The sequence below is a fragment of the Quercus robur genome, chromosome 5, assembly GCF_932294415.1.
Source record: "Quercus robur chromosome 5, dhQueRobu3.1, whole genome shotgun sequence".
NCBI lineage: Eukaryota > Viridiplantae > Streptophyta > Magnoliopsida > Fagales > Fagaceae > Quercus > Quercus robur.
In genome coordinates, this window is record NC_065538.1 from 26,043,574 (window position 1) to 26,055,842 (window position 12,269).

A 12,269-nucleotide genomic window follows, 5' to 3' on the forward strand; every position below is an offset into this window, starting at 1 on the left:
ATGGAGGTAGGATACCTAGATCACCAGAGGCCCCTCTACTTAGCGGCCTCTATAAATCAAATCCCCATCAAGAGAGCCTTAGTAGATACAGGTGCTTCTATAAATCTCATTCCATTAAGCACTTTACAAGCAACAAGAATTTCAGAAAGAAAGATTCAGGGATGCCCAATGGAAGTGACGAGATTTGGTAGAAGAGGCGAATACAGCGCAGGCCACATCCAGTTGTGGTTGAAAGTAGGCTCCATAGCTTCTTTAGCTCGGTTCCATGTGGTGAAAATGGAGGTCTCCTATCATGTGCTTTTGGGGAGACCATGGTTGCATAAACACCAATTGATCCCGTCCACCTATCACCAGTGTGTAAAAGGAAGGTTGAATGGCAGAATGATACGCATAGAAGCAAACCCCTCACCGTTTGAACAAGCGAAGGCTCATTTAGTAGAAACTATGTTCTACGACCAATAGGCTCCGTCTAGGGAAAGCTCAGTATCAAAGCCACGAGGTACCTTTGTGCCTAAATGGGAAGACGTCCAAGGTGACCCAGAGCCTGATCTAAGGGAGTTGCTAGCACAAAAAAAGAAAAGAAAAGAAGCACCTGCCACAGAATCAAATGACACACCCCAATGTGTCAAGGTACGAGGCCCTGATGGCAGGATTGTGTACAAATTATGAAGGTGCGTGGGGCTCACGAGTGAAATACAAGCAAGCCCCACCCAAAAGTGGTAGCACGAGAGTTTAGCGTGTTGTGTGGCACAAGAAAGTTCAGGGGAAGAAGGTAATAAAGAGAAAGATGAAAAAATCGTGGCAGAAAAGGAGGTGCAAATTGTGGCAGAAGAAGAGTTGGAGGAGGTTGACCTGGGGTCTAGTTCACAAGGACCAAGGCCTATCTCAATTAGTGCAAGTCTAACAGAAAATGAAAAATTAGAGTTGATACTGCTGTTGAGAGAATTCAAAGACATCTTCGCATGGGATTACAGTGAAATGCCAAGGTTAGACCCTGGGCTAGTGGCACATACATTGAATGTGGACCCAGAAGCCAAACCAATGGCCCAATCTGCCAAGATATTCCACACTGAAATAGAAGGGCAAATAGTCAAAGAAGTACAGAAATTGCTGGCCGCAGGATTCATCAAACCTATTCAACACCCGCGCTGGCTATTCAACATAATATCAGTAAAAAAAAAGAACGGACAGATAAGATGTTGTGTAGATTTTAGAAATCTCAACAGAGCTTGTCCAAAGGACAAGTTCCCATTGCCAAACATGGATTTACTAATAGATTCTACGGCAGGAAGCGCCATGTTTTCATTCATGGATGGGTTCAATGGATACAATCAGATCAGAATGGCACCAAGGGATGCGGAGAAAACTGCTTTCAAAACACCCATAGGTAACTTCTACTACATTGTGATGCCTTTCAGGTTAAAAAACATAGGTGCAACTTATCAACGAGCGATGACGGCCATATTTCAGGACATAATGCATCAGGAACTAGAGGACTATATAGATGACATAGTGGTTAAATCAAGAAGGAGAGAAGAGCACTTCCACGTGTTGAAAAGGGTATTTGAAAGGTGTAGAGCCTTTAAACTAAGAATGAACCCTCTCAAGTGCGTATTTGGAGTGTCCTCTGGGAAATTCCTGGGCTTCCTGGTTCACAGCAGGGGAATAGATGTGGACCCGGCCAAAGCCACGACCATAGCCACTATGAGACCTCCAGTCACAGTAAAGGAATTAAAGAGCTTCTTAGGGAAGGTCTCGTATATCCAGAGATTCATCCCTGGGTTGGCATCAATCACTTCTGCTTTCACCAAATTGTTCAGGAAAGGGCAAAGCTTTGAATGGGGAGAAACGTAGCAAACGACCTTCAAGAGGCTATAACAGATCATGATGAACCTCCCTACGGTACAAGCCTCAGTCCACAGAAAGCCATTGCTACTCTACCTAACTGCCAACTCTTTTGCCATTGGTGCATTAATCGCCTAAAAGGATGGAGGTGGCGTTGAGCAACCAGTGTACTACATCAGTCGTGCGTTAAAAGATGCAGAAACACGTTACCCAGGGGGCAGAAAGGGCATATCTGGCTATTGTGGATGCTTCCCAGAGGTTACGCCATTATTTCTTAGCTTACGAAGTATGGCTGATGACTAAGTCCCATGCCATCAAGGCTCTGTTGCAGCAACCAATCCTCTTAGGTAGAATATCCCAGTGGTTGTTACAATTGTCACAGTATGACTTAAGAATGGGGACATCCAGGGCAATGAAAAGCCAGGCTATAGTAGATCTATTGGCACAGTTTTCGGGAGAAGAAGAATTCCTGCTAGATGATGAAGTTCCGGGGGAAGTAGCCATGGCAGAAGAGGTCAAAGAACAATGGGTAATGAAATTTGATGGGTTTTCTACCACCCAATCAGGGGGAGTGGGAGTAGTTTTGTACCATGAAGAAGATAAGGCAGTAACGCTATCATTCAAACTAGAATTCACATGTTCAAACAACACGGCAGAATACGAAGCCTACCTAACCGGGTTAGCCACGGCTCTCGAAATGGGAGTCAAGCACTTAAGGGTAATGGGTGATTCGAACCTAGTGGTTTGCCAGGCCAAAGGAATCTTCTCCCTAAAGGAACCCAGCCTAGCCCCATACAGGGCAATGGCCCAGAAGATGGAGGAGAAATTTTCAACCTTCGAAATAGAACATGCTCCAAGGAACGAAAACCAATTTGCGGATGCGTTCGCCGTGCTAGGCTCACAAATAATATTCGAAGGGAATAACACTAGGGTAGAGGTTAGCAAGAGGGAAGAATCCATTATTGAGGTATTGAAGGAAAGGTTACTAGAGGAACGGTGCAAAAGGGATTGGCGGATCCCTATGAGGGAAGCCTTGATGAAAGAAGAAGGTGTCGCAGAACTGAAGGTACTAAAAGATTAAGCTTTAGTGAGAGGAGAACTGTAACGCAGGATGCCTAGTGGAGTCTTGTCCAGATGCGTAGGGCAGGAGGAGGCCTAGAGAAAGTTGAAAGAAGTACATGACAAGACTTGTGGATCCTGCGGGGAGGTTAGCCTTTACCGCAGACTCCAAAGGGAAGGCTTCTATTGGCCAAGCATGGGTAAAGATGCAGACCGAGTTCAAACCCAGTGTGGGACTTGCCAGCTTGCAGCAGACAGAGAGGAAAGTTACGCTGTGTTCATCAGCGAAGACTGGAGAAACCCATTCATGCAGTACTTGGCAAAAGGCATCTTGCCACAAAAACACAGTGAAAGATACAAGCTTAGGAGGTTGGCAACGCGTTACTTTTCGCATAATACAGTCCTTTTCAAAAAAGGGTACGATGGGGACCCCTTAAGATGTTTGGGCCTTGAAGAAGTAAGAGAAATAATAAAAGAAGTGCATTCGAGAGAGTGTGGGGAGCACCAGAGAAAGAAAAAGCTTTACAGATGCCTATTGCAAATAGGCTACTATTGGCCTACCATGAAGAAGGATACGGCAAAATTTGTAAAAAAGTGCCACAGTTGCCAAGTGCAAGCCAACTTGATTCACACTCACCCACAAAACTTACATAGCATGGTCACCCCATGACCCTTCCACACTTGGGGGCTTAATTTGATAGGACCAGTTAACCCACCATCGCGTGGATACATATGGATACTAGTGGCTACGAAATACTTCACTAAGTGGACAGAGGCAGTGCCACTTCGAAAAGCCACAGGAGGAGCAGTGGCAAACTTCATCAAGGAAAATATAATTGTGAGGTTTGGAGTACCCCACAAGATTATTAGCAACAATGGCACACCCTTTATCAACAGTGATGTAAGGAAGATGATGGAGTTCTACCAAGTCAAGCACCATCGCTCATCACCCTTTTACCCTCAAGGAAATGGGTAAGCAGAGGCAACAAACAAGGTTCTCATAATGATCATCAGTAAAATGAGCCAAAAGGACATAGGAGGATGGGCAACGCACTTGCTAAACGCCCTTTGGGCTTACAGAAAATCACCAAAGTCTACCACAGGATTTTCACCCTTCTCCCTGGTATACAGGACAAAGGTAGTGAGCCCAGGAGAAGTGATAACTCCATCTTTGAGAGTTATGCAAATACAAGGGAAGGAAAAAGAAGAAAAAACCTTTACAGTGGAAAGGTGTGAAGATCTGGAAGGACTTAATGAAAGAAAGGAGGAAGCCCAAAAGCATAGCCGCAGATACAGACAAAGGATAATAGAAGCCTATGGCAGGATGACTAAAGAGAGGGTGTTCGCGGAAGGACAACTTGTGCTAAAAGTGGTGGACTATGTCAGGCGAGGTATGGCAAGACCATCTAAGTTTGCACCAAAATGAGAGAGACCCCTCGTGATAAGAGAAACACACCCAAGTGGGTACTATCGTCTAGCCCAGATGGATGGCAAGGACCTAATGGATCCCATCAATGAGAAATGGCTGAAGCGTTATTATGCCTAAGTTAAGGTTATGTAGTTGTCCCTTTCATTCAATGAGTTCAAGGTTTACCTTTTGTTCTTTTTTTTCCTTCAAGTGACCATGTCACAAGACAAGTTTGTAACATGCTTTTATGAGTACACAATGAAAAGACATGAAGTATTATAAAAAGCATTACATGTCATAAGTAATAGCATAAATAGCAACCAAGTGTAGCATCTTAAAAGCAACAAACCTAAACTGTGGCAACTATGTCAAATTAGCTAAATAAGTGCTATAAAGAGAAAATATGCAGATGAAGCGTACTAGGTAAGGTAGTAAAAGAAGGAAAAGAACAAAAAAGAAAGAAAAAAAGAAGGGAACTACATCAACAAAGCCCAGAGATAAAAGGCTGGTCTCCAAAGCGTCTGGACCCACCAATACTAGCAAAAAGACGCTCACGACGACCCTCCAAGTCTGCCACCTCCTTCTTCAAAGCCTCAATCCGTGTTTCAATGGCATCTACAGCGAGCTGAACCTTTTTCATGAAAAAGGCTCGGGCAATCTCACAGAGATGGTCTAGGATGAACTCCACAGCAAAGCCCACACTGATCAGTTCCTGAACCGCAGCTCTCCACTGTAAGATCCTCTCGGAAAAGACAGTATCAACAAAGTTATGCTCAATATCATTCATTACGCTTCCCAGCAGCTTCAAGAAATACTCCCTGGCAAAACGACCAAGGCGGAATCCCTACATGAAGTCCCCCCAGCTACTGAAAACTGCCTCTAGGTGAGAAATGCAATCCTGGGGAACCCTAAAGCCATGGAAGTCCACATAAGAAGGGCCGGAACCTCAGAAGTCTACAGGATCGAGGCCGTTAATCTCAAGTTGATCAAAATGCACAAAGAAGGCTACGACCTCATCCACAGGGTCTAGAATCGTGGCAGAACTGCTGCCCACCTCAAACTGAGAAGGGACAGTAGGCAACGGACCTAACAAGAAGTATGAGACGTAACATGAGAAACAATGAGCTAGGAGCAATAAACTTGCAAGAAAGAAATAAGGAAGGAGATGAGAAACTCACTAGGACCCGTAAGAATGGGGGCTATGGGAATGGCAGAAACAGGTACAAAAGGTACGGCAGAACCGGGCACTGTGGAAATGGCAAAAACAGGTACAGAAGGTACGGTAGAAACGGGCACTGTGAGAATAGCAAAAATGAGTGCTATAGGTGTGGCAGGAGCAGCGACTGAAGATATACCTACGTCTGCTGCGACCCTTGGCCCCTCAAAAGTCTCTGCAAAACACGGAAATAGGAATACAAATAAAAGGAGATTGCAGTAAAAGGGAGACGCAAATACATACGTGTAAGGAAGTGCTGACAAAAAAAGGGAAGAATGAACTTGGCAAAAAAAAAGGGAAGGGAGAAAGGCACATACCCATGAATTCGGTCTTGGGGGGAGCACTCTCCTCATCGTCAGAGTCAGAAATCCTTTTCTTCAAGACAGGTTCATCGTTCGGGTCCTCAAGGACGTCCTCAGACCCCTCAGAGGACAAGTCCACATCAGGTCCACATGTGGTAGAGCTAGGAATGGAAGAAGGGGTAACTACCAGTGAAGAACCATCCTTCACAGCCTGAGATAAAATTGCAAAGGGGTCACTGGTGGAGATAACAAGGGGTGTGATAGGAGAAGCAACCTCAATCTGAACAGTAGCAGGAGGAGTGGCCACCTCTTGGGGAGTAAGTGTCTCAGCAGGAATAGAAGTGGCCTCACTAACCTTCCCAGTATGAGTACCCTCATCTACGGGTAACGGCTTAGTGGGAGGGGTAGGAGCCTCAGCAAAAACTCCATGTGTAGCAGCAAAAGGGGCAGGTGTTGCAAATACTACGTCGGCCTCATCAAAAAAGTCTCCCATGGGTGCACCCATGAAGGCAAAAAGCTCCTTAGCTGTAGGGTGGTATATAGAAAGAGGCTTGGGCTCATCCTAGAAGACGAAAGGAAAAAAATATATATAAAGATCAAAGGAACTTTTAGGCGGATGAGTCAAACAAAAGCATGTGGCAGATGAAACATGTACAAAGAAAAAAAAGTGGAGGATAAAGAAAAGAAAGGAGATGTACCTCAAACTCAGGTTCATCAAGCAAAATGGGACGAGTGACTGATGTATCTTCCTTATGCTTAGACTGCAAAGGAAAAAGAGAATAAGAGATAAGGTTAAAGAGAGAAGTCAACACACATGTCAAGATTAGCTACAGGAAAGTCAAAAGTATATAAAAGACGAAGCAGAATTAGAAGTAACTTACTCTCCGTTTAGCAGCAAACACAAGGTGAGGGGTTGTCTTTCTTTTGCTACCTCGTGTCTTGCTGGAAGGGGGAGCATTTGTAGACGACCATGGAGTAGCAAGTTTGGACTTGCTTATAGACTTAAGCTTGGCAAGGCCCTCCTTACTCGGCGCAGAAATATTCGTCACTTTAACTTTTTTCTCCCAAACCCGGAGGATAATCACCGGTATGCCAATACCACCCTCTTTTCTCCTCATCCCACTCAAAGATAGCAGACCAATTCTGCTTACTGGCATATGCTAACACAGACTTGGAAGGCAAAAGCAACCGAGGATTAACCGAGATAATTGTGCTAAGCCCATCAAGAGGAACAAGGGAGAAACCACGACTACCCATCAACTCTTTTTCAAACGAAGTCATCACGGCCTGCCAACATCCATGCATGGCAGGGGTACAAAGGCCATCCCTCAGTAAGCTCGGAACGGTAACTGCAATAAAAAACTGACTCCAAAATTCAAAGGCAGTGGGCCGCAGAAAGGGTTGGACGAAAGTCGGGGACTCCGTAAGAAAAGAAAGGTCATCAGGAATATCCTTGTCTAGTCCGAACTGCCTTCTCACCCAGTTGGCAGGATAATGAACAAACCAAATTCGTTCGTTGGCCAAATAAGGCAACCACCCAGCATTGGTGGCCGCCAAGTAAGTAATCCCGGTCTCATCAAAACCAGTCAAGGGGGTGGTAGTCCCGACGGTGTCAACAAACAAACCCATAGCAGAATCTACACATGTATAACCAGTACCCAATTTTCTATAAGCTCTCCAAGAAAATCTGACGCCTTAATCAAAGGATTCAACAGTAGAATGGTCAATTGGCTTCAAGTCGACCCAGTGAAAAGCCAATGGAAAGTCTTACTCAAATCAACCACAAAAATTAGTAATGGCTTGCGGACACGACTGATACTTTTCTTTAGCGAAACGGAGGGGCCTACACTTCGACAAATGCTTAGCACAACACTCGTACAGCAGGTGTTGCAAAATAGTACTATGAACAAAGGAGGTGACTATGTGGCAAGAGTCTGCCTGGCTCTCATTGCTCCCCAGGATGTCTAGTTGAACATACAAATGCCCTAAGAACATAGGAGCCAATGGCAAACTAACCCCAACAGAAATCTTAATAGCCAAATGGAAATATAAAAGCTTCACGGCGTAATGGGGGTGAGACCCAAAAACAAACTTGCAAAGCCAAAACACAACAAAGGCCGCACAACAAGCAGACATAGAGAATTTAGAAGAACTAACCCGATAAGACAATTTGGCATTCCCGCTCATCCCCTTCTTCAACTCAGCCTCCACGGCCTCTTCCTTTGAAGAAAGCTCTAAGGTGGCAGGATCAACGTCACCAAGGATGGGTAAGAGTAACTGGTTGGCTACATCTTCTAAGGTTACGGTGACCTCACCACAGGAGAAGAAGAAGGTATAGGTGGTGGTACACCACCGGCGGACCAAGTGACGGAGGTTGAAGATGTCCCGAAAGTTGGACAAACAGCGGGATGAAACAATGGCCTTCAAAACACCGGCCCGCTGTAACAACCCCATGAAGCTGGTGTCGAATAACTCATTGTCTATGCACTCCCTCTAACTCAAGGCGGTACCCGATCCAAACTCGAAATGGATAGGCATGGGGAGCGAAGTGCCCTAGCAAATGACAAGATCGGGGATCAAGGAGGCCAATGGGGCCCAAGAAATGTCCGTCTTTCGCCAACAAAAAGCGAGCCACACGCAGCCCAATGGCAATAACGCATAATCGTCGGGAATCTTTGGGAAATGGGGATGAATGTCGTACTAGGGATCAATAAGTGGAAGGCACTCACTATCCGGGGCACGCTGCACTTCTTCCTCGTCGGAATGGTCCAACTCGGAGTACATGGCCTCCTCGCCTACATCACGTGCAGCGGGAGGATTAAAGATAACCACTTTTCCTTTACGGTGGGAGGAGCTTTGGCTTTTCGTCAGTGTCATTGTACAGGAATTTGATCAAAGAAAACAGATGGGGGTGTTTAAGGAAAAGGAAGTAGAGAAGAAAGGGAAAACGGAAAGAGAGTTTTAGAAACGAAGAAGGAGTTTGTGTTTGGATTACAAAGGGACTCCCTCTTAAATACCCAGGTCATTAATGCCAGCACGAAAGGAGGCGACGGGTCAACCATCAGAAAGAGGATGAAATTAATGAAACGGCAGTTGTGTTTCAAAATAACTGCTAAATTGGGAAATTCGAAGAGACAACACTGTTCGCTGCAAATATATATATATATATATATATATATGTATATGTAAGGTAGGGACCACTATTCAAAAAGCCCGCAAAGGAAAAGAAGATGGAAAGACAAAAAGGGCAGGAAAGTCTTTTATTCACATATGAACCGCAGGAACACTTTATATGTTTAGGGGGCTAAATGTTGATGGTCATTTTGGAAGCCCAAGTGGAAAGGAGGAGCCCAACAACGCGAACAAAAAAGAGTTGGTAAATGGATAGAAAACCCATTAAGCCCAAACGGCAGGAATAATGGATCACAGGCCCATGAGATAAACAAATGGGCCTTGAGGGGGTAAATGGGCTTAAAGGAGCCCGGAAAGCGAGAAAAAGCAAACTATAGGCAGTATATGATGTGGAAAAGTGAGAACGGGCCGCGACAGGCCCAAAGTAATGAAAGCAAAGAAAGTAGGGGGTTAATAGCAAGCCTATGAGTCCCAAAGATGAGGGATAATGTAATTGGGCCGGGGAAGCCCAAAGAACCCAGTAAAAGCCCATGGGAATGCAAAGTTATGAAAAGGGCCAAGGAAGCCCAAGAAAAGCAAATGGGCCAAGAGAAAACAAATGGGACACAGGAGCCCGCTAGTGATGTAATAAAAGAACCAATGGTCGTACTAGGCCATTGGGAGAAGAATAAACGACAGGCCCAAAGAAGCCCAGCAGGATTAAGGCAAACAATTTCGTAGCAGGAATGATAGAGTGGTATGGCAGAAGATGGTAGCAGGAAAAATGGTGAGCTAAAGAAAAGCAAAGCCCACCGTCAGGCAAGGCCCAGCCTCTAAGTGGGGCAAGCCATAAAGGAAAGGGGAACCAGAAACTAGTCAAAAACAAACGACAGACTGTGCAGGCCAACCACGGCAAACGCATGAGCAGCAGGCAGAGGTAAGAGGGCATGATTTGGCGGTAAGGAGAGGGGAAAAACCTATTTTTGAGGTTCCTGCTCGGACTCTTTTAGGGGAAGTGTCCTGCTGGGATGACATACCACCCAAAAGAAGCAAAACTGAATTGGAACCACTAGGTGCATGCCATGAGGGATAGGGAGAGAGAAGGCACCCACACTGTAGCAGGAAAGGGTGCCACGGCAGACAAACAAACAAAATAGTTTTCTTTTGTCTGACGATGGGGAGTGTCACGCAAACGAACCAATGGTGGTTGACAAGTACACCCAGACTAGACAAAGGAGATTAAGGGCTAAAATAGTAAAACCCGGTCACGGCAGACACTATAAAAAGAGGCCATTGTCGTGTACAGGGAACAACGACAGGCACCATGGTGTAGGAATTTAAAAATCAGGAAATAGAAAACAAGTATTAAGAAAAAGAAGAAGAAAGAAAAAAGATAAGAAAGGGGAATGCACGAATAGGTTGATTCCCTCTCTCCCTCTCAAAGTCTTACTCTCTGCCGAAAACAAAAGGTTCTCTGGTGCACCAACCATTTAAGTCCGTTTCCCTCAAAGTGATTAATTTCCACGGCAAGATTTCCCTGGGAGATTATTCATTTTGAGAAGAGGCATTCTTCCCTCTCTGGTTTTGGTCCTGCGGATCAGACTTGATTTGATTTCTTTCTTTTTTTAAATAACCTATATATTACCCACTTGTTTTCCTTACTTTCTTTATAAAATAATTGTTATTAAACTATGATTATCTTTTCTTAGTTAGGGATTATCTAGTCATTTTGATTAAGAAGTCAAAGTACTTTCTTTTGTCTTATTATTATCACATTTGCTTGCCACGACTTATCTAAAACAATTATGCCCGCTGTAAGCATGCCCCTGGCAAACGAGGCATAGTTTACGCACAAGCCAAACCAAATTAAGTTGCAGTTGAACCGGTCTCAACTCCCTTACTCAGAAATATTTGGGCCCAGTACCACAGGAGGCAGCCCAGCCCGATATAACCAAAAAGGCCCACTACAACTGTCCAAAGGTTTTTCTTGAATTGCCCAGAAGGCATGTTCCCTTTGGCTTCTTCTTCCACCAAAACATCAATGAAGTGCTTTTCTACTGGTGCAAGCCATAACTTGAAATCCTTAGTGTCAAATGCGTCTGCCATCTAATAAGATATACACACTTAAGCCATAAATATCCACTAACATAGATAGTAGGCATGACAGACTGTACATACTTGCCTAGTAAATTCAAGTTTCTGTTTTTCTAATTAGTTTTATGATTTCTCAACTTGAACCTAACCCTAAACCCTAAACCAGTAACTGCACAATAGTAAAATGGTCGTTTGAACAAACTCTACCAAACAAGTTGTAGCGTTATGTATAAAAGAAAGTGATACATCTAGAGCAACACAGGGTAAAGATTAACTCAAAGAAGTTATTATAGGTATATATTGAAGAGATTCTTTTGCAAACAAGTTATATACAACACGTGAAAAAAAAAATAAAAAAAAAAAAAAAACCAAATCTAGAATCACAATTATAAATTATTTGCAAGGAATCAATTAACTAGTTTAGACCTTTTTAGCTTCAAGAAGCCCATTTCACAAATTATAAGTATATAAACAGTTAGAAGGGCATGGAGGAAAAACATGTCCAACATCAAGAGCAACAAGCAACAATCAATAGCAACAAGCAACAATCAATAGCAACAAAGAACAAATTTCAATAACGGCAAACATGAACTTTGAATTTAACACAAACATTAAACACTTACCTTAGGTGTAGGAACTGTATTGGAGAAGGATGATGAAAATGGTGGAATAACTAAGGAGGATGAAGCAATGTCTGCGAGCTCCGTATGTAATGTCAGACGCGATTTGAAGGGCAGTTAAGGTGATTTGAGATAAAGCCTATTGTGGGTTTGACAAAATCCAACAATAAATAGTGCTCAAGGGTGTGGATGGGCTATGGGAGTAAATATGGTAGGTGGGGAGGTTGAAAGGTCGTACGATCTGGGGTGTGCTTTGAGGTGAATTTAGGGCTTTGATTTTGGGGGATCTGCTCAACAATTATGAAGGAGATGATGACCGTTAGGACAAGTTATGGTGGATTGGGTGGGTGTGTGAGATTAATGGAGGGTGTGTGAGTTATGGTGATGCGACATGGTTATGCGAGAGGGATAGGAGAAAAGCTTACAGAGTTCCTTGTTGCACAGATGCGTGGGAGAGATGTTGTTGAGAGGCCACACTGCACTGACGCATGGGAGAAAAGAAACCATCTGCTTATATGCGTGGGAGAGCACAGTGAATTTACGTCAAATGGGCCCAGAGTCAAACAACAATAGTTAAGAATCACTTACCAAACACATATTTCAGCATGGGGCCC

The 12,269-nt window shown here is 44.1% G+C and overlaps 1 protein-coding gene across 1 annotated transcript; it reads left to right on the forward strand.

Annotated features, from left to right (window-relative positions):
- The first annotated feature begins 2,038 nt into the window (after positions 1-2,038).
- On the forward strand, positions 2,039-2,926 carry LOC126728024 (uncharacterized). Its single transcript, XM_050433906.1, has one exon. The coding sequence runs from the start codon at positions 2,039-2,041 to the stop codon at positions 2,924-2,926; it is 888 nt and encodes a 295-aa protein (XP_050289863.1).
- Positions 2,927-12,269: the final 9,343 nt, after the last annotated feature.